The sequence below is a fragment of the Saccostrea echinata genome, unplaced genomic scaffold, assembly GCF_033153115.1.
Source record: "Saccostrea echinata isolate AGI-Se365-2 ecotype Australia unplaced genomic scaffold, CSIRO_AGI_Sech_v1 ptg000058l, whole genome shotgun sequence".
NCBI classification, from domain to species: Eukaryota; Metazoa; Mollusca; class Bivalvia; order Ostreida; family Ostreidae; genus Saccostrea; species Saccostrea echinata.
In genome coordinates, this window is record NW_026889807.1 from 6,797,290 (window position 1) to 6,820,674 (window position 23,385).

Here is a 23,385-nt window from a genome sequence, read left to right on the forward strand (position 1 = left end):
CAAGCGAAAGGTCAGTAGCTTAAAGAAGGCATAATATGCATGTAATTCGCGTGCGGCTGTCTTTGTGTCTGACTGTAAGGAGGCCTAATATGCATGTAATTCTCGTGCGGCTGTCTTTGTGTTTGACGTCAGTGGGCGGGGACTATTGAAATTGACATGTGAGGCCTCGTGTAATTTAAATCTATTAGTCTACATTTTTAAAATCTAAATTTACAATTTTATTTCAAAATGAAATGGAAATATAAGGAATCACTGTCTAGTTAGTAGAGTATGCCAGGGACATCAACGATAGTTGGAAACGTGGGATAATTTATGCATAACGGGCTTCACCAGTGATTCCTTAAAAACAGATTATTAATTTGTTATAACAAATTGATAATTTGTAAACAAATTACTTATTTGTTATAAAAATTACTAATTTGTTATTTTCAAATAACAAATTAACAATTTGATTATTACAACAACGTACTAATTTGTTAGAACAACATACCAATTTGTTGTACATAACAAATTACTAATTTGTTATGTATAAAATAATTTTGCTAATTTGCTATTAATAAAAAATTAACGATCTGATTGTTACAACAACATACTAATTTGTTACAACAACATATATTTCTTATAACAAATTAATAAAAGATACTGTATTCTCTTTAGAGAAGTGGACAGGCTTTCGCCTGCGAAAGCCTGTCCACTTCTCTAAGGTAAAGAGAATAAAGATACTGCTGCTGTCCTAATACACTTATCCCCTACTCCACACATACACACACAAACACTGAAAAAATTCTTATAATTAAATTTGAAGATATGCCCTTATAACACATGCGATATTAAAATAAGATACATGTATGTCTGTATTTATTAAATAACCCATATAACATGCTAAAACCACTAAACCCCCCCCCCCCCCCCCCGTCCAAAAATTAGATCAACGTTGCACGACTCTCCAAGGAACGAGTACTCTGCAGTGCCCCGAAAGACGTGAGATGTAATTCTGCTGCCTGTGTACGATATGTTAGCTAAGGTAATTAATTTTAGTTCTATTCTTTATACATTATACCAGTTAGCAAACATTTGACCATATTATGATAAATTTCAATCACGTAACGCAGAACTTCTTATTCCTAAACAGAGGAAATTCGAGACCGTATTGTCCATACAACTTCTAAACTCATATACCGTCGAATTACTATAGTATGTAGATACCTGGTAAGAATAAAGTCATTTGAAATAGTGATAAAGTAAGGCCTACATGTAAGATAGGTGTAGTATTTAACTTTTTATTTTGTAATTGATTCTCTCTCTCTGTCTCTTTCTCTCTCTCTCCCCTAAAATTATTAAACAGCTGTTAAAGAGGAATGTGATATACGCCTACACCAGTTCTATGAGGGAACCACTTTCCTGCACTTTCATTTTCAAAATGATCATAGCATACTTTTATTAGAATCTCTCTCTCTCTCTCTCTCTCTCTCTCTCTCTCTCTCTCTCTCATGTATTTACTATATCATGCCCTGTATATACTACTAATATATTTTGATCAGTACAGGAGTGGGGGTCATGTGTAATTTAGATCAACAAAATTCATTGTACTCTGTATAATGAGAGAGATTTAATAAAATGACATAATGTACAGCGTGGTATAAAAATAGCTCTCTAACTGGTTCTGCTGGCATTATTATGGAAAATAAACAGAGGGGGCCAATAGACCATGACAAGAGAAGGCCAGATCCAGCCCTCCATTCAAATCCAATGAATAGCATGCCCATTTCATTGTAATTTATGTTGTCTTGTGAAGTCTGAATTTCCATTTTCAATTATTATGATTATTAGATTTTTATGTGTTTCAAACTTGATTATATAACTAAAGTGTGGAATTATAAAAAACAGAATGTCATTGATGAGGAAGGTGAACTTTCTTTGTTTTGGATATTAGTTTGGCCAGCAAAATGAAAGAATAATAAATAAAAGGAATTTTTTTAGATAAAAGGAATTACTAATAGAAGTATCGACACAAAGAATGTGTACCTGTAACGGAAACCTGGGCTGAATATAACGGGGTAGGTGCATGTTTAAAACTCGGGGATAGGAGAGTTATATACAGCTTTTAAATTGAATTGATTGATTTTTTGTCGGTGAACCATTAGCCAAGGTAATCTTACACGGTGTATGCTTAGTGATTATGGATTTAACCTTTGGAGGTTTTTCTTTTATTTAAAACTATATTCTCAAATGAGTGTATATAGCCATTTGTTCTTGAGTTTGTCAATGAATAGAAAGATGTTTTCCTGAGTATGTTTAGATGGGTTAGCATAAAGACATTAATATTTATGTTTAATTTATTGAAAGCTAATATTTACAATATGAATATGATGAATTGTTAAGCTGCATGCAGAAGGCACGTACAGTCTAAAACTGTGAATTGCAGAATCATGTTTTTGTGAAGAACGTATTAAATCGGAGAGGTTTACATTATTATCAGTGTAAAGTCAATCTTCAAGATTTATAAATACAGTAATCATGGTAATTACAAGGCAATAATCAATGTTAATGAACATTCTGAATATTTTTTTAAAACAATTCTTATTTTTATACTAGCTATTCTGAATATGAGAGCCTATGTGTGACAGTCTTTAATTGAATGACTTTGGTCAAACCAAGATATGAAACATTAGCAAATAAATGAGTATGTGTTTAGGTCAGTTGCATTGCTGTCACATAAAAAAATACATGTACATGTATCATATATAAGATCATGTAGTGGTAAGGGGCTACATGGACCATGGATATTGGGCTGTGTAGCTCAGTGGTTAGAGCACCTGACTAGTGATGCAGGAATCCTGGTGGTTTCAAGTACAAGTCCATGCAGCCAAATATTTTCTTTATAATCATATCTCCTTTCCTACTACACACACAATATTAAAACTATAAAAATTTCTAAAGACTTCAGTACATTGATTTACTCTTCTATTTCAGGATGAATAGTCACAGCCATGAACAGACTGAAGCAAAATGGCCATAGTAATAGCAGCAAACAAAATGGACATTCTCGGAGCATCAGTAATCTCCCTTACAGGAAGGAGTGGGACAGTTGTCTGCCCCTGCCAGCACTCTCCTTCCCTGCAGCAACAGGCATCGTGTTCCTTTTTGCCATCACATGTTTTGTAAATAGTTACCATGGAGATTTCGTCTTTGATGACAGTGAAGCCATTTTGTCCAACAATGATCTCAAACCTGAAACACCTCTGTCTGATTTGTTTGTGCATGATTTTTGGGGGAACAAGCTGGACTCTAAAACCAGCCATAAGTCCTACCGTCCCCTTACAGTGCTGACCTTTAGGTGTGTGATTTTAGCCAATAAAACAAGTTTTATCCAAGTGCATATCCTGTAGAATATTTCCTTAATGTGAAAATTAACAATCATTAAGGAAATCGACACATATATTGTACATGTAAGCATATTTTGACTGATATAAATCATCAGGCTCCAGCCAAGACCATAAACTGAGGGCAGACTTAATAAGTCAAAATTTAGATTCTGAATATCTTGATTATAAAAGGTCATGCAGTTGTATAAGTAAAGTATTTTGCATATCATTGACCTGAAAGCATTTGTCAATGAAAGAAAAACCTATTTTAATTGATATAAACTGTTAAGAATAAATTATGGTAAAATCCTAAATTTCATCATGTTTAATTATTTTTTTTTTTTAGATGGAATTATTGGTTGTCAGGCGGTGCCTTTCCTATGTCATTCCACATTGTAAACATTATTCTTCATGGCCTTGTGTGTGTACTCATGCTTATCGTATTCTCATTGGTCCTGTCTGGTTACCATACCGACGCGAAAGGACAGACTGTGTTTGGTGCTCCTAAATCATCTTTGCTGTGTGCCGTTCTGTTTGCTGTTCATCCTGTTCACACAGAATCAGTGAGTGATTTCAATTTATGTCTACGCAGCTGCGTTCTTACATATTGGTTTATAGCTACACCCTACCCTAAGTCCATACATTAAGATTTTCTCATGAACAAAAAAGAAAGAGATATATGTAATTGAGCTATTCTAAGAATTTTTAAAAACAGGATGAAGCAAGCATTATTAATTATACCACAAGGTACTAGAATATCTGCAAAGTGTATCCCAGGTCAAAATCTATCCATATCAAATTCAAAATGTACATGTAGGTAATACCAACTCCATTTATAGAATAACAATATTACCTGTCATATTCTTTTTCATTTTCTGGGACAGATACTCTAAAATAAAATTTGTATGGAGATGTTTTTGGTATCGCGTGCAATATACTGACTGATTAGTTGAGTGATATTGATTGTATCTATAACCAATTAGATCTCGATGGAAAAAATCCCTCATTTTGATTTTTAATTACTGTAAATTTTTGTGCTCTTGATTTTTATTGCCTGATAAGATAACATTTTGTTTTCAACAGAAAGTAAAATTATTACTTTCTCTGTAGAATGGTATAACAGTAGAGATATATTTTTTGTATTTGACAAGTGGCAGGAAAAGCAAAATGAATATATACAAGTAAATTTTCCCATACTGTATTTGACAGGTGGCCGGAATTGTGGGTAGAGCAGATCTCCTGTGTGCCTTGCTCTTCATCCTTTCATTTATTTGTTATGTCTGCTCCTGTTGTCAAGGTAAACTGAACATTTATTTGTTATGTCAAATCCTGTTGTCAAGGTAAACTGAACAAAGTTTGTATTTATACTGTCAGCAAAACAAATGTCAGCTTTCAACCATATGGGTTTATATGTACAAATAGCAAAAAAATTGTATAAAAAAAATATAAAAAAAAACAAAAAACAAAAAAAACAAAAACAAAATCTAAATGAGATAGCATTTTTCCTTGCTGCCTAAAGAGGCAATGGCCTTATATACATTCATATTGCTTCTTATAGCTCATCTGTTTTCATTAACATGACTAATTATAAGGATGTATGAATTGCAGAAATCTCATTCCTGCCAAACAGAAGTCTTCATCGTCCAGAGACATTCTCCATGGCCTGGCTCTGTCTGTGTTTGGTGCTGTGTGGTTTGTCCGTTCTGTGTAAGGAGCAGGGTATCACAGTCATTGTAAGTGGAAAAAGGGGGGAGTTGACAGATAAAAAAAATATACTGTAAACCACTTTTTATCTTTGTGAGAGAAATGTTTGTGAGCATTTCAAGTTTGTGAATATTTATATTGTCTCAAACCAGTCATTCACTATGTCATGTTTTATCAAACAGGAAAGCTTATAATAAATGGATCCTGAATATTAATTATTGTTGACTGGTTTTCCATTGGAGATTCCTGTGTAATAGTTTACAGTATATTTCAGTTTTCTATATAGTGACATACAATCAACATGAGGACATTTTGGACTTATATGTGTTATAGAAAAGCAAGATAACATAAATCTAACCAAACAATGTATACACTAATTTAATTCTGAATTGTGAAAGTTACCCATCTGACTTTTTCTACATTTATTTAATGCTTGTTGTAGTCGATGCCAAATATTCAGTGTGCTCACTGTTTGATGCAAAATGGATTTCAATGTCAACTGAAAGTCCAAACTGTAGATCAAATTGAATTATTTAAATCATTAGTCACAGCCCTTATTTTATAAAACTAATTAATTCAGACCTTGCAATGTAATCATGATTTAAAACTGTCAATACTTTGTGTATTTAAATCATATATATGTATTCTACAATGCTATCTTTTTATTTTAGGGTGTGTGTAGTGCATATGACATCATAGTTATTTGTAAAATTGATGTTTTGAAATTCCTGGGATTGAAAAAGTCTGGGATGAATGCAAAAAATAATAGCTCTCCAAGCAATATACATGTAGATCAGGTTGGTTTGATTTCATGTCATTTCTTCAGCACATTTAGTATTTACAGTCAAACTTTGTTATCTCGAACTTGATGGGACCAAGAAAAAACTTTAGATATCCAAAGGTTTGAGATATTCAGAGTAAATTATTATAAAAAAAAAAAATGTGGGTGGAATTTCCAGCTCACTTTAACATATCCATGGTATTCGAGATACCGAGGTTTGAGATACCGCAGTTCAACTGTATACTACAGTGGCTGCAACGTTATTGTTGACAAGCCAATCGTGTAGGATCGTTTGTGAAACGAGCGCGATCATTCATGTAATGCGAGAGATTGTGCATGTATTAGGCTCAATCGTTTGCAGTTTTAATCATGCGTGATCGTGCAGTAAGAGACGTGAAAATTTCGTTCTGTAAGTTTTTATCGAAATGTAATTTGTTAAACAAGCATTTCGCTTGTCTGTTTTACAGAAGTGAAGTGCAATTTACATAAATGAATGCCCTAATTATCGCTAGGAAATAAGCAATATGGTAAGTTGTTCCATATTGTATTCTCTTAAAATATCGTAACATTTAATGATAAATATGTTTAATATGTTTAAGGATTTTTCTCTGAGAATTATATTTACTGCAAATTTTGGTCAAGAATTTTTTTTATATCAATACATCAAAAATGTATATCTTTACAAAAAAAAAAAGAATAATTCTTAATGCTGACATAAATATTTAGTTGGCGAATGTTACCGACATGATTGTCGGGGTTACTTTTATCAGTGTTTATCCCTGATACTTACTTTATTTTTATAATTTCTGCAAATGAATGAATTGTAAATTAATTACTGATTTTAGAGATTCACCAATGAAATATGGATGTATTTTTAATTAATTTTTTACGCCAATGATTTTTTAATCTTATCCCCCTACACTGCATATCATAAAACCCAATTGAATGAAAACTCACGGCCCATGAACTTTTATCATCTCATAGAACATGAAGCATAATATTTAATATTGCATCTTTACCAAGTCGGAGAATTTCATAAATATTTTTTTGTAATCTTAAATAACTATTAAGTCTTAATTAGTTTAAAAAATATCCATTCCTAAATATTTTTTCAGTTTTCCAAAGTCAATGAATTGCATCAATAATTATTTGTAATCTAAAAGAACTATTAAGCCTTATTTTGAAAATATCCACTCCTAAATATTTTTATCCTGCAACTACCCCTTGTATTGACCTAATAAAGGTAACCTAATAAACCAAAGCTTTATTCGGTCAATGCCCTAATAAAGCCTCGTGCACGTATTCCAACGTTCTAAAAGCATTGTGACGTCATGAATATTGCAATGTTTACGCCATGGCGTCTTAGTTTCAACTGCAGAGATGTACCTAAATCGGTTGAAAACAGCTCGTTTTGGAGGTCCTGTAAAATGTGTTGCAGGATAAACAAAATACATGGAGACTGTCTTGAAATATAAGCGATATTTGGGCTCGGGTCGAAAACGTGATAGAGGGCTCGGCAAGCCTCGCCCTCTATCACGTTTTCTTACCCTCGCCCAAATATCGCTTATATTTCAAGACAGTAACCATGTATTTTATATTTACCTATTTTGGGTGAAGAATCATGTGTTTGCATTATCAATTGTGTAAGATCGTGTAACGTAAAGAATTGTGTGCGTGAAGGATCGTTCATGTAACAGGCTTAATCGTGCGTTAATCCTGTGGAATTGTTCTTGTAATGTGATAGTTCGTGTAAGTTGTCAACAATAACGTTGCAGCCACTGTATTATTAAATTCTCTTGAGTATAAATTTTAGAATTGTTTACAAATTTAGTACATATCAATTCTTGTTATATGTATAAAAGCAAAATTAAACATTGATCAAAAACAAAGCTACAGTGTATATAAAAATCAATTATCAGTTAATTATTACCCTAATAAACAACATGTAAGTTGCTCAATTGCTTTTGGAATATTTATATATACAAAATGAAAATTTGATGATGGTAAATTTTTAGCACTGCACATGTATACTATTATTCCTGACCTTCAGAATTTTGTTTCTTTAGAGGCCATCGGGAGAATGGTTTAAAAGTCTGTGTGTGCGTCACATATTCCTGGTGATCATTGGTCTAACCATTCTTGTCACTAGATGGCGTGTTATGGGATCAGCGCCACCTATATTCCAAGTGTTTGATAATCCACATTCCTTTGTAAATAATACATTAATTCGGGTAAGTAATTTAATACTGTATTATAATAATGATAATGCTGATTTTCAACAATTTGTCAGTTTATAAATAGAGGATATTCAATGTTTTGTAGATGAATATGGAATTTATTTCACGAGTGGGACAGGATTTTTTTATATTTTCAAGAGTGCGAAGCAAAAGCAAAAGCAATTGAGCAACTTACATGTTGTTTATTAGGGTAATAACTGATAATTGATTTTTATATACACTGTAGCTTTCTTTTTGATCAATGTTTAATTTTGCTTTTATACATATAACAAGAATTGATATGTACTAAATTTGTGAAATCGTGAAATAAATTCCATATTCATCTACAAAACATTGAATTTTCTGTTTATTACATTTTCTTTGATTTTCCCTTTGCCTCTGTCTTTTCTTAACACAGTGTCATAGGCTTGACGTCAGTGTCATAGGCTTGACGTCATAGTTGAGCGGTTGAGACGTCATAGCTTAGCAGTTGTGTGATTGAAAACATTACATACATGTAGCATGGATTTTAGCAATTAACATGTTTGGGAAGAAATTTGCAGTTTTAGCTTTATCAAGATGCATAGTTACTATATCTTATGACAGGCCAGAAATTATTTTTTACTTACTTTGATATCCTTTCACACTGTGAGAGAATATCATTTTGGTATCCTTTCACACTGTGAGAGAATATCACTTTTATTCAATAAATAAATCACAGTATTTCACTATTGAAAATGTAATAATCATGTTTATTACATATATCTATTTAAAACAGATTACATGGCTTATTTTCAGGCCTTGAACTACAACTATCTGTATGCCCTGAACTGCTGGATACTTGTCAATCCCTGGTGGCTTTGTTTTGATTGGTCCATGGGAAGTGTGCCAACAATAGACTCTGTCTCAGATCCCCGTTTATTGGCTGTGATAGTCATGTGGGCGGTGCTTATATTTCTTTTATACTCAGCTGTTATTCAAGAAGTTGGTCAGGAGCAGAGGTAGGCAGCATTAAGACAGTATGATAACATTTAGCATAGCAGTAGTGTTTACATAAACACATAATTCCATCAGTATAGCATAGTATGGAATATTTCATCATAAATCAGTTCATCCACTTAATTCAGTATTAGCTCATAGTATTGCAAGTTACCTAAAGATACAATATGTGTGAGGATACGCTCTTACAATACAGTACAACATATCATGATACAGTTGTCTACAATAAAGTAAATAACTGATATCTTTATGTATTTTTTCTGGGGTTTACCTCCACAGTAATAGAATTCTTATCATTGTTTGTCAAAGTTTATTATGGGAGGATTCACAGTCTCCACATTGGATTCTTTTTGATTTACCTTGTTTTTTGCCATTTGGAATGTTAAAATTTGTTAAGTCTTACACAGATTTTTCAAGTAAGATGATGAAAATTAAGTTTTAAATTACTCTTTCCCCACCTGACAATATGATATGTTTATTATGAGCCCTTACAAACAATATAATTGACTTATTGTTACAGTATAGATCGGTACAGTTCAGTATAGGAGAGCATAGTGAAATACATGTTTATATAGTTCAGTATAGAGCAGTATAAATTAGAATAGTACATCTACACTAATAAATAATGCAGTAAATTTCAGTATCTCTGTATAGATTAGTTTTGATTGGAAGAACATTAATTTTAATAATAATAAAATTTATTTTTGAAAATTACATCAATGATCTTGTTAAGATGTGCATATTTTTAGCTCATGTGAGCCGAAGGCTAAAGTGAGCTTTTCTGATCAAAATTTGTCCATTGTCTGTCGTCGTTGTTGTTGTGGTCATCGTAAACTTTTCACATTTTTATCCTCTTCTCAAGAACCACTGGGCCAATTTCAACCAAATTTGCCACAAAGTATCCTTAGATAAAGGGGATTCAGGTTTATTCAAATGAAGGGCCACACCTTCTTCCAAGGGGAGATCATTACAAATCTGTGAAAAATAAATGGCATCATTTAAAAATCTTCTTCTCAAGAACCACTTTTCTAGAAAGTATGAAACTTATGTGGAATCATCCCCAAGCAGTGTAGATTCAAGTTTGTTCAAATCATGACCCCCAGGGGTAGGGTGGAGACACAATGGGCAATCAAAGTTTTACATAGGAATACATAGGGAAAATATTTAAAAATCTTCTTATCAAGAACAGCCAAGCCATGATTGGTCATATTAATTCAAAAGCATCCTTAGGTGGTGTAGGTTCAAGTTTGTCAACTTTTCAATACTGAACTGATTTCTGCTTTTTCCTAGCCAGAGTGCTAAGGTGAGCAATGTGGCCCATGGGCCTCTAGTTATTTATTCCATTTCATGTACTGATCTTGTGCATTATATAGTAGCAAATGATGTTCCTTATGCATGGTGTGCATGGTATTTGAAATGTATATTAAGCAGAATACAAGTTACATGTAATTCTTTTATGGCTCCAGAATTTGAAAATCAATGTTTACATTACATCATGTGCCAGTTCAAGTTTTCACTCTTCTTATGAATAGAATAAGTCATTATACCTGTATATGAAAATAGTATCATGATTATCAAGGTTTATTCACATTTAATAAGTAAGGAATTGTTGACTTAATTACGATTCTGTATTGTAGAGTGCTGACAATGGCCTTAGCTCTGTTAATTGTCCCATTCCTGCCAGCCTCCAATCTGTTTTTCCGTGTCGGGTTTGTCATCGCAGAACGAGTTCTCTATCTTTCCACAGCAGGATTTTGTATATTGGTTGTCATGGGAATCTGCAAGCTTCATCAAAAATGTCCCAGCATTGTAAGGTTTTTTTTTGCATAATAAGATCACCAAATTCTTATTAAACAAATATTTAACATATTCATTGCTAAAATATTTGGATAGCAACATGTTTAATTGAAAAAAAAAATGTATGTTCCCTATTGTATTTGTATCCCAAGTACAATATGTTATATTATACAATTGAACTTCGGTATCTCAAACACTATGGATATGTCAAAGTGATTTGGAAGTCCCAACCACATACTCTTTAAGTATTTGTCCCTTTGGGTATCTCGAGGTTTTTTCTTGGTCCCATATGGAGTTAGAGATAACAAGGTTTAACTGTATTTGTTTAGTTTCTTTAATTTTCTTGGAAGCTTAATGGCCACTTTTTAGCTCACCTGGACCAAGGGCTTAAGTGCACTGTTCTGATCTGTAGTATTCATCTGTTTAATTTTCAGAGCTAGAGGCTAGCGTTTTAATATATTTTGTTTACAAAACTGTTCTTTATTAATTTTATAGATAGGTACATGTATGCTTTATTTTACAGGATATTCGTTACTTTGTGTTCTTCCTGGTATCCATATTTATGTTGAGATCCATTCAGAGAAGCAACGAGTGGAACACAGAAATGTCTCTGTTTACATCTGGTGCCAAAACCTGCCCTCTAAATGCTAAGGTGGGTTTTTACAGGGAGCAAAAATTTGCTCTCAGTGCTAACTAAGGTTGATTTTTAACAAGTGCCAAAACCAACACTCTCAGTGCTAAGGTAGACTTTAACAGCATGGGACACAACTGGTCCTTTCATTGCTAAAAAAAGGTTTTACACTCTCAATGCTAAGGAAGTTTTTTACAGCAGGAGCCAAATGCTGTTGTCTAAAGTTAAGTACTTTGCTAGGTTTTCATACCAGAGCCAAACCTGCCCTCTTAATGCTTTGATGCATGTAGGTTTTTATGAAAGGGGCATAAACTGTCAATTCAGTGTTAAGGTAAGTTTGTGTTGTAGAGGCCCAAAACCTGCCCTCTAAATGCTTAGGTGAGTTTTTACATCAAGGACCACAACCTTCTGTTTCAGTATTAAGGGAAGTTTTTTATAAAAGGGACCAAAAAATTGCCCTCTGAATGCTATGTTAGCATGGCATGAGTCAAAACCTCCAAAGGCACTTTTTAGACGGGGTCACGTGACCCTGTCTATTAGTGTACTGTCAGTTGAGGCCTCAGAACGGAAGCCATGCGGAGAACACATGAATTAAATCTACACTAAATGAAAGAGTGCAGTAATTGTTTTGATTAAAATACAAACACTCTGAATCAAACTAAAGAGAGTGATGTGAAGATTTTCTTACTCAAGCGTTCTGAAAATTTTAAACGTGAAAAACGTAATACTGAACCACTCTAGTATACAAACTACTCGGTTGCGTAATACAAGACTGCATACGAGTCATCGATTGTTTACTTCCGGAAATGTCATATTAATTCGAACCTGGTGAAATTTGGACAATTCAAAAAGGTTTCTTGACTAGTGATTACTGATTAATCTATTTCATTGTAAATGAAAAATGTGAAGACATATTTTTCACAGTGTTTTTTTTTTAATTTATGTTATTAATAATAATATCAAATAATAATAATGATAAAAACCTTTAAAAAGTTGGTATGAAAGCCCTACAATAAAATTTTTAACATACAGTAATGAAATTTATAAAATAATTAAGTTTCTTATTTGACCCTGTCTTTCACTACTGTATCAGTACTTTGATTCTTACAGTGGGAGCAAAGACATATGCATGATGCAGGTATCTTCACTGCAAGGGTCATTACTATCTTTCAGTACTGTGTTGCCTTACAACTGCTAAAGTATGCCTTACAACTGCTAAAGTATGCTTACTTCTTGGGCCAAAACTATCCTTTCAATACTAAGGAACATAAATGCCAAAATGTGCCATTTCTATAGTAGGATAGAAAACATGAATTTTACTTACTGTGGATACATTCTTGAAGAAATACTGTAACTGGGTACATTATAACTCTATTTATTTATACATGTACTTTTTGCTCTGTATTCATGGTATTGTTAACATTACAGATACATTACAATATAGGGAAAATAAACTCCGATGTGGGCAATGTGGAGCAAGCAATAAGTAAATACAGACTAGCTATCAGGTACGTTTTTGATGTATTCATCCAAGGACACCTTTAATACTTGTGAGGCTAATAGTGTAGTATAAAATTGGTATAATTTGATGTTTTAGCCTGAATCCAGACTACGACCAAGCAATGAATAACCTGGGTAACTTACTTAAAGACCAGGGACAGAATACAGAGGCTGAGCAGTTGTTACAGAAGGCTGTAGAGATAAGGTGGGTAGTGTCATAGATATTGTCACTGCAAACTGATGCCACACAGCAGTACTTACTTATTCACTTGACACAGAAGTATCTACTTATAATCCATTTCTTTTGGAACTGTCAATAAAATACGGAAAAATTTAACATTTTTTTTATCCAACTTAAACAAAGGCAGATCTGGGACAATGGGTAAAATAAATCACTGCCTGCCTTTCCTGTGAAGTACCTTCCTTTTTGTCTCAAATGAAGTGGTCAGTAATTCAATGTCTGCTCTCTGTGTAGTCAATATTCAATACAATAGAAAGCCATGATCAATGATGCAGGTGATAAACAGGTCAAGTGCTCAAGGTCTGAGATGATGGGGAATATTCAAGGCTTTTATTGGATTTCTCTATTGGTACAGGTATTTATGATATCTGTTGATGTGATTGTTAGCATTAAGCCAGTTAGAAGTACATGTACATGTATATAAAATGGGGTTTTCAATAGTCAGTGCAAGTTATTTACTTACTACATGCAAACCAGGCTTATATTTGCAAGTTTTTATTTACAATTCTTCAGTTTGATTTATTATGATAGATTTTTGCAACTGAGGAATTATTCTTCATGTATACGTAGATGTGCCATTAAATAAATGATTTGCAACTAGGTGAATTTGTGAGCAAAAAAGTGTTTTGGAAACTCATTGATATTTTGGGCATACAAATAAAATTTAAAGATAAGTAGAAATGATGCATTTGATGGTACATGTTGTACATATACTTTCTTGTCTGACATTTCACATGATAGGGGACTTTTGTATATAAAATTGAATTCGATTAAGTGTTGTGAATCTTATCCATAATGAGATTAACAAGTATTCTGTAAACCAAATATTATTTGTGTCATCTTTTATTCCCGATTCGTCAGTTTGAAATCAATCCATGATGATTAATGTTTGCGACTAAGGAAACACTCTCTACAAATACAAAGTAAAATAGATGATGGTTCATGGCGATTAATATTCGCAGTTAAAGTAGGTCTTGAAACTCGCGGATATTTCTCCCACTCAAATGAAAATTGGTTTACAGTACTTAATATGTACATAAGGGAAAAACTGCTTTTAATCAGTAATGAAAATTGATGATATTAAACTTGTAATCAGTTATCTTACTAACTGTATTGGACTAACTGTATTGGATAACCTGAGATAAATAACCTTTCACAAACAATTCTTGTTCTTTCTAGGCCAGATTTTGCTGCTGCATGGATGAATCTAGGGATTGTGCAGGCAGCTCTGAAGAAGCAAAAAGAGGCAGAACAGAGCTACCATACGGCCCTCAGACATCGCAGGAAGTACCCTGACTGCTACTATAACCTAGGAAATCTTGTAAGTGATTTAATGTTACCGGTAATTATTATATCCTGTACTGGCAAGCAGCCTAAAATATAATTCCAAAGTATTATTTGATTCCAGAAAGGAAAGCAGATTTATGCACTGTTGATTTCATGTTTTGGTTTAATTCAGACCCAAATGATAAAAGATTGTTGAATCATTCAAATTTTATGATTCACTTCATTGAAAATGTTATTTTACATGTAAATGTATGTTGTATATCGCATAACAATTGAAGTGGGCAATTTTAACTGAGTCTATAAGCTCATCTAACCTAAAGTGCCTATGAGCTATATTCCAATTGAAATTTGATTTTTTGTCTGTCATGATTATCCATCTATTTTTAGTTACATACATGTATTGTCTGTAAGAAGAAGGTACGATTTACATGTAGGCTTTATTGTGCCCTAAAAATTTAATGTTCTTTAAAAGTTTTGAAAATGGCTTTAACATATGAGTTGAGTAGATGAATATGATAAATCATTAAAGAATATGGCATAAAGGAGGACTGTTCTGGAAATATGACATCATAAATTTGATAAATTTCTTTGTTTTATGCAGAAAAGCCTCAAAATGACTAATTTCTGTGATTATTTTCCTCTAGAAAATAGTGAACTTCAGTTTTTGGATATATTGTGCAAAATGCTTTGAAAAATCACATATCTTAAAATTTTTGTGGGCGATGCTGGCACTGTAAATTTTCTGAAAGAAAATTCCACTAAAAATTGATATCTTCTGCAACTTTAAAAGAAAATATGGTAAAATGCACAAGTTCATGACGTCACAGTTAGCATTTAGGAGGTCATATTGGAAAAAAGATTTGTATGTTTTTACTGCATGGAATTTCAATAATTCAGAAAGGATGGATTTTAATTTCTTACATCACTTCTTAATTTTAGAAAAATACTGGGCCAGATTTGTATTGAAACTGTACCTTGTTCTTTGTCATCTGTAAGATTCTAACATTTCTTTCTTCCTGTCCAGCACCACAAAATAATTTCATTCAAACTTGGGGTTGTAAAATTTTTTGTTCTCTTTAACCATCAAATTTAAGTTGACAAAAAATACTTCATGGCTTTTTTGTGTAGTTTTAATCTTTAGGTTCAAATATTTCTCAAAATCATGAATGTGTAAGCTAGAAGGAGACACATTTAAGTTTGTTTTTTACTTTCTCTCCAGTACCTGGACATGGGGCAACACCAGTTAGCATTAAGTGCCTGGAGAAATGCTACCCTTCAAAAGCCAAGCCATCTTAATGCCTGGAGTAATATGGTCATCTTGCTGGATAATCTAGGTACATGTACATACAGTTATTCATAAGTTCAAGAAAATACTTATTAATTTCCATTTGTGTAATTCCCGAGTTTTATCTGAGATTGAAAAAAAAGACTGCTAAATAAGTAGAACAAAGGAGGGGTGGGGAGGGGGCATATTTTTAGTAATTGTAATAACTTTGAAGAGAAGAATTTCCTATTGAATGATTTACTGGAAAAAATACACATGTATTTTGATGTACATTTATAAACTTAAGAAGTAACTTTGAAGGCAGTGAAGAAAGACTTGTTTACGTGTATATGCATGTAGTTGCCAAAGAGATACCCATATACTGATGTTTCTTTGAGCCAAAAGGTTAAAGGTTACAACTACATGTAGTGTCCATATGATTTTTACAATGGTGCAAAGTAGCAAGGAGAGAAATTGCAGAGATGGGATTTAAATTGATCAATTCTTTAATAAAATATTCAAAGAATTTAAGAAATACTATGTATTCTTTGTTAGTACATGTATTTATGTGGTGCTTTAAAACTGAAGTATTTCTTCTACAAGAATTAATGTGAAATCAAGGTCCTTTTCTTTTAATTCTGCTGTCATGTAATGATTTATTTTTTGAAATGAGCTATATATTTAAAGCAATAACATGATTATACATCAGGATTGGTTTAATTGTTCTTGTCAACAGTTATTAAAGGAAAAGCTAAGCATATTATTTGATTAGTATCATCATATTAATTAACTGGAGTAAATTTTCTGATGTAGAGAAACTAGAGCAGGCAGAGCTAGTGGGTAAAGAGGCAATCAAACATGTCCCCAATGACCCCACCCCCTACTTCAACCTCGCTAATGTCATTGGAAAAGCAAATAGATACCAGGAGAGTGAGCAGTACTTTCTAAAGGCCATACACCTCAGTGGAAAATCTCCAGCATCCAAGATGTATGCCAACTTAGGTAAGATTATGTTCATGTAGCTCAGTATTAAAACTATTGAAGTTACATGTAATATGTGAATTGTAATAGAACCTGATAAACATTTTCCATGATTAATGCAAAACATGATGATGATGAAAAACATGTTGTGACACGATGGCGGTGTTTTTCTTTGAAGTTTACCGTTCTGTATTAGCAATACAGTACAGGACTATGGTGGGCGGAGCTATCTTCTGTACTGTATTAACCTTGTAACTGTGTTACAAACCGTTCTGTAAATGAAATACAGAACGATCTAAAAATAAATCAAGAAAACATTCAATTTCATACATTCAGTGTTTTACTTCCATGACTAGCTAATATACTGAACAAAAAAAGAAAGGTATATATCTAAATGTACATTTGTTTTACTTAGATTTGAACGTAAACGTTTACAACGAAACGTCCTATATAGGAGACATAAGCAACAGTCAATTGTGATAAAAAAAAATCCTGATCATTCAAGCGTAACACCTTTTAACTCTAAGTGAGTACAATGGGTCAAAGCCCGTGCTCGAGAAAGTCAGACCACGTGTATCCGTACAATTCTTGGCGTAGAAAATCCTTGTCTTGAGTCCTCAAAGAAAATCTAAAATTTGGTTAAATTTCTGCATTTTTTGAAATGCCCCGATTGTCTAAAGATAAACGTGAACGTGAACCATAGGGATGCTCCAAGCAGGCATGTCCCAGAACGCTGCTGCGGCGACAGTCGGAACTCAGAAGACAATTAGCCTTCTCTGGAGACGTTTCCAGACCACTGGATCAACTGATGACCGGCCCCGCAGTGGAAGACCTAGAGTTACCACCCTTAGGGAGGACCGTCAAATCCGTTTGCTCCATCTGCGAAACAGATTTTTAACTGCGGTAGATTCTGCTCACAATGCTTTAGGGAGGAGGATTAGCCGTCAGACAGTGCGAAACCGACTGAAGCATTGCAGTTTGAAAGCCCGTAGACCGTACAAAGGGACAGAACTAACAGATCGGCACAAGACCTTGCGACGGAATTGGGCACAGCATCACTTGCGCTTTCGATTGCAAGACTGGTCCAGAGTACTCTTCAGTGATGAGTCTCGTTTTAGTTTGAAATTTGCCGATGGAAGAACCCGTGTCTGGAGGAGACGTGGAGAGCGTTTAACTGGTTGCTGTGTGACGGAAGTAGACAGATTCGGGGGTGGTAGTGTAATGGTTTGGGGAGGAATTTGTGGAGGAAACCGCACAAGACTTGTTGTAGTGAACGGTACGCTGACAGCTCAAAGATACAGAGATGAAATTCTCTCTCCAGTTGTACTGCCGTATCTACGCACCAATGGTCCTGGTTTAACATTCCAGCAGGACAACGCAACAACACACATGGCTCGAACAACCAGATATTTCCTGACTCAAAACAACGTGGATGTTCTAAACTGGCCCTCAAAATCTCCGGATCTCTCGCCAGTTGAACATGTTTGGGATGAGTTAGGTAGGAGAGTAAGGATGCGCAGACCCCAGCCACAGAGTCTCTTGCAACTGGCGACAGCACTAGAAGAGGAATGGAATAATATCCCGGGGCATGTAATTCGACGATATGTATCCTCTATGCGTCGCAGATGTGTCGCAGTACTGAATGCAGGCGGTGATCATACACGGTACTGACTTGTGAAATGCAATTAAAACCCCAGTGTAGATCAAAGAACTGTTCTAAGCCCATGTGTTTATTAAAATGACCTTTTTAAAAAGAATATTGTCAGACAGTGGTATCTTGTTATTATAACCAAATAATGTTTTAGATTCTATAACTTTTAATAAATTGAAAATAAATTATTTCTACTATACCTTTCTTTTTTGTTCAGTATATAATTTTCAAAATAAAAAATCGATTAATTTTTTTCCCTGCTTGGAATGAAATATAAAACTATTTCCTTGCAAAACTTGAAAAGAAAATCACAATTACACTTTTACTAGTATGTAGTTCATACAGCAACTATGAAAAAAAATCACATTTGGTCCGTCACTTTCATCCAAACGAAACATTTAAAAAAAAAATTCCAGTACAGTGCTTGACACTTTCGCATGGCCTTGTTTTCTTTCAGTGTAATACTGGACACACAAAATCACGCTTGATCAATCAATTTGATCCAAAAGAAAAGGTAAAATGACAATTTTGAAATACTGATGCCGTATTTGTTAGATCCCGCAGGGTTCGACTGCTTTCACTGCACAATTTCTTAGCGTCGCCTTCAGAATGATTTTTATTACAAGGAAATAAGGCTCTTTTACTGCCAGTAGAGTTACTGGAAGAGGGCTCGTGGGATTCCTGTTTTGTAGAATGTAGAGGCCACGGGGGGATCCAAAATCTTAGAAATGCTTTTCTTCATTTCCTCGTTACTTTTCATATATTTCCTTACTCCTTGTTCTGACCTGTGACCAGTATTGTAACATTAATGATTTCTGCCTCGGGTACACCTCCTATATACAATTGAGTGCGCAGGTTTTCTTCCCGCTATGATTTGTATAATTCCCTTCCAGTCCTCCCTTTTTCAAAATTAATTTCATAAAAGTTTTCAGTTTATTTATTCCCACAACCTGTGTGCCGTAACGCGCGGGCTTCTCCGAGGTTTCAGGAAGTGGACGACGATAAAATGGCCCCGCACCGTCTAAAGCATCAAGATATATCCGAAAATACTCTGCTAAGCATCGATCACCTACAAATTATATAACAGTAATTAGATTTAATATAAATGATCCCCCCCCCTCGCTTTTCTACATACTTGTGTCTTAATGTATCCACATAAATATTTACTTTTACCAGGCTCACAGTAATGCTCCCCCCCTTTTCCTCTAACTATTACATTTATACTTTAAATAAAGTGTCTTAATGTATCCACACACACACACACACACACACACACACACACACACACATATATATATATATATATATATATATATATATATATATATATATATATAAAATTATTTACTTACCAGGTTCACAATAATGCTTCAGATTCTTTGTCTGTAAATTCATTTGACCCAGACCGCCCTTGTAAGTTTTTGATGCTCTTCCAACAAATTGAATGAACTGTCCATGGGTATCGTTTCCAAGGGAAAACTGTTCACATTGCAATTTGTGGTGCTCATCGCACGCCCTCAAACCAAACAATTTACATGAATTAAAAAACACAGTGTGTTGCAATTGTTCACTGTTTTCTTTCCCAAAAACATTCTCTTGCCACAATTTCTCCTCGTCTTCCGGCCATATAGGATCAGCTTGGCGGATCTCGCACCCAAGTCCTCTATCAATGAGCGATTTCATTTTGGCGTCCAAAACTTTTCGCAACCCGACAAAAGATAGTTCTTTCTCATCCAGAAAATTTTATCGTACACACCTTTTTGTCTTAGGTGCCTTAAAAGTCCACATAAAATAAGGTAAAGAGTTTTTGGAGGGTAATCAGATCCGTCTTTCTTACGGGCTTCCACAATAAAACGCTCAAGCCAATGATTCATTGTTTTCGTATCCATTAAGTGAAGCTCGCTAATGTCCCCCGCTCTCTGCTCGCGCCAATTTTCGAAAACTTTAAGAGCCCATTTTGTGTTGCTTTTAGTATTCCTATTTTCCTGATTCTCAACGAGACACCTCAAATCTTCATCATTGACGACTGGACCAAATCTTGTGCTCTCTTTCAGTTCTTTTTTTTACTTCACATTCAGATTCCATTAAAGTAAAAAAATCCCCGATATCAAAATCCATTGAACAGCTGTCTCCAACGCCTTCATTCGCATCCAAATTTAAGTTTTCAGAAAAACTAAGATTTTGATTCCCTTCAAACACATGATATTCAGTCTCCATATTTTCACATTTGTGATAATGTGATATCATCCACCTCATCAGTTAAAAAATCAAGCGATTCTAAATCTACGTCCATCCTTCAGCTCAGTGTTCTCAAAACTATATAATATATATAATACTATATAATACAGTGACTAGAAATCTCACGCTATCTACGGATAAAGTACAATTTACATCGAATCCAAGTGTACTTAATATTAACATGAGAATTCACTTTTTATACGATTTACCAGGGATTAAGGAAGAAATGAAATATACATGACACCACTTATAATAATAGCACAAACAGAAGTGGGAGGAGCTGATTTTGATTGATCGTGTCACAAATCATTTAGAGACCTCGACAGGTTCTGTATCGTTGATACAAATTTGGGGGTGGAGACTCGTGCTTCGCACTCTTCCACCCCCAAATTTGTATCAACGATACAGTACCTGTCTGGTTCTCTAAATAATACATATAAGATGCAAATCTGATAACTGAAAAGAGGATTCAACAGGATACAAGCAGGATAAACGGTAAAAAAAAAACAATCAGGGGTGCAATATAGGATGCCCAGTATGTAGGCATGAACATCTCTTTATTTAAATCAGATGATCAGGAAAAATTTTAAATAATGTACATGTACACTGTATATATCTGTTTTATTCTTAGGTGTACTTTATCATCGCTGGGAAAAACCAGCCGAGGCAGAGAGGGCATATCTAAAGGCACTGGAAATAGAACCAGCCAATCAGAGCGTTTTACAGAATCTACAGATGTTACGCCGAAAATACAACAGAAAAGGAAACTCTTAGCATATCTTAAAGTTTGTTATACATTGTATTCTACAACAGAGTGACACAAATGAAATATCTTCTGTGGTAAAATAGATAGCTGATTTAGTTTACACATCAAACTACCAAGGAATGGAATTGTGGTATAATTACAATGATGTCTAATATAGCCAATATCTGGCTTTGTCTACAAAGATTGATGTCGAATCAGATATCAGTTTCTTCCAATTATTGAAGAGCTGCCATATTGACACATACATGTAGTACCCATAGCATATCTGGTACATGCACATGCATTCTTAATATGCATAATTCAGTAAAACAGAAGTTGCTAGTTTAGAGAAGAAAAATATACTTATTCAAAATATTTCTTCATCTCCAACAATATTAAGTCAGGGTTATTGAATTGTGTTTGTAAAAGGCAGATAATGTGTTTTTTGAGATAGGTGCAAATGACATAGTTTAACCTCAATATCTTGCACTCAGGAAAAAAAAAGAGCACTTGGAGATGTTTAATTTTTCTGGGAAAACCATGCAATTTGAAACTTTATCCATCTTTGGGACACTGAATTCAAACTACATTTATCCCAGTACCAGGAATGTCAATATATCAGCATTAGAAATATTTAAATTAAGCTGGTTATATATTGCATATCTGTTCATTACATTCCATCAGTACTTTAGTTTTATAAAGGAAAGTTTTCACATTTTACTCGTATTTTATTTAAAATATACATAATGTACATGTATGATTTAGAATTATTGTTGAGAGAAAATTGCTTTTTAGATCTAAAAATCCATTTAAGTTTTCCTGTTATTTTGAATATTATCTCTTTGATGTTTGAAGAAGATACCAGTAGCATTCCATTTTTGATATACATATATATGAGTGGTTGTGGATATACACACATTTATTTTTTCTGTTCTGTTAAGCTCACAGAGTGCTTTTTCATCTGCGGTAACAGGGCTTTTTGGTTGATCTTGTTTTGACTTATTTTTGTTGTTGTCGTTGTGAAAGTTGAATACTTTGTTTTTTCCATTTTGCATAATGATAAGAAGTACATACATTGCAATTACAGGGCTTATCACTGAAAAATCTTGTATAACACATCTGGTTTTTTTTTATAATAATAGCCATAATATTTTTGTAAAAATATATGAATTTACCATTATTCTTAAATAAATTGAATGTTATCATATCTTGGAGTCCTATTTCTGGTAAAGTCTGTTGCTCAAAAGTCTTTGTGAAGCACAGAAAATCTGTGGGCAAATGCTGTATATTTGTCCCCCAGTATCACTGAAAGTGGGGGGTATGATATGTGGTCTGTCCCTCTGTCTGTCATTCTGTCTGTGTGTAACACTATTACATGTTTCCGGATGATATCTCAAGAAGCCTTGTGCCTTGTAGCTTTTGCAATGAAGTTTTGTACTCCCTATGGTCTAAAGAAGACCCTGAATGATTTTGAGGTCAAAAGGTCATGGTCAGAAATTTTACATTCTGTCTGAGAGGAACACTTGTTTCCGAATAATATCTTGAAAAGCCTCTGGGCTTTTGCAATGAAATTTAATATCAGAACTCAGTATGGTCTTAGGAAGACCTCTATTGATTTTGAGATCAAAGGTCATAAATTCACACATTATGTGTGTAACACTTTCGTTCCCAGGGGATATCCTAAAAAAGCCTCTGAGCTTTTGCTATTTGAAATTTTATATCACTTTCCTATGACCTAAGGAAGACACCTACACTGTATTGATTATGAGGTCAAAGGTTGAGGTCAGTATATTCATACATTGAAAATAACGGTTTCTAGATGAAAACTTAAGTTCTCTATGAGCTTTTTCAATGAAGTTATGCATGTATATCATAACCCTTAGTGACTTAGAAAAAAGACCCCTATTTACTTTTAAGTCTAAAGGTCAAGATCAGAAATTCATGCAATGCAAAAAATGGTTTCTGGATGATAACTTTAGTTTTCT

The 23,385-nt window shown here is 33.9% G+C and overlaps 2 protein-coding genes and 1 pseudogene across 2 annotated transcripts in view; 2 read left to right on the forward strand and 1 right to left on the reverse strand.

Moving 5' to 3' along the window:
- LOC133174667 (uncharacterized) overlaps positions 1 to 23,385 on the forward strand; it is a 304,409-nt gene that overhangs the window by 47,850 nt on the left and 233,174 nt on the right. The window lies entirely within an intron of this gene.
- Positions 1,008 to 22,544, forward strand: LOC133174660 (protein O-mannosyl-transferase TMTC4-like). The gene is made up of 16 exons (XM_061309749.1): positions 1,008 to 1,024; positions 1,981 to 2,057; positions 2,974 to 3,337; positions 3,712 to 3,928; positions 4,575 to 4,662; positions 4,974 to 5,098; positions 7,917 to 8,081; positions 8,865 to 9,067; positions 10,703 to 10,874; positions 11,386 to 11,514; positions 12,922 to 13,001; positions 13,091 to 13,198; positions 14,414 to 14,555; positions 15,741 to 15,855; positions 16,599 to 16,787; positions 21,287 to 22,544. Exons 3-16 carry the CDS (start codon positions 2,991 to 2,993, stop codon positions 21,427 to 21,429), a joined length of 2,223 nt encoding a protein of 740 aa, XP_061165733.1. The 5' UTR covers positions 1,008 to 1,024; positions 1,981 to 2,057; positions 2,974 to 2,990; the 3' UTR covers positions 21,430 to 22,544.
- LOC133174495 (uncharacterized) lies at positions 19,073 to 20,533 on the reverse strand (annotated as a pseudogene).

Bases quoted from the DNA above. Each gene is read 5' to 3' on its own strand.
- LOC133174660 (XM_061309749.1), top strand. From the start codon at position 2,991: ATGAACAGACTGAAGCAAAATGGCCATAGTAATAGCAGCAAACAAAAT. The intron at 4,663-4,973 runs GTAAACTGAACA...TATGAATTGCAG, and splicing joins TGTCTGCTCCTGTTGTCAAG to AAATCTCATTCCTGCCAAAC. The intron at 14,556-15,740 runs GTAAGTGATTTA...CTTTCTCTCCAG, and splicing joins ACTATAACCTAGGAAATCTT to TACCTGGACATGGGGCAACA.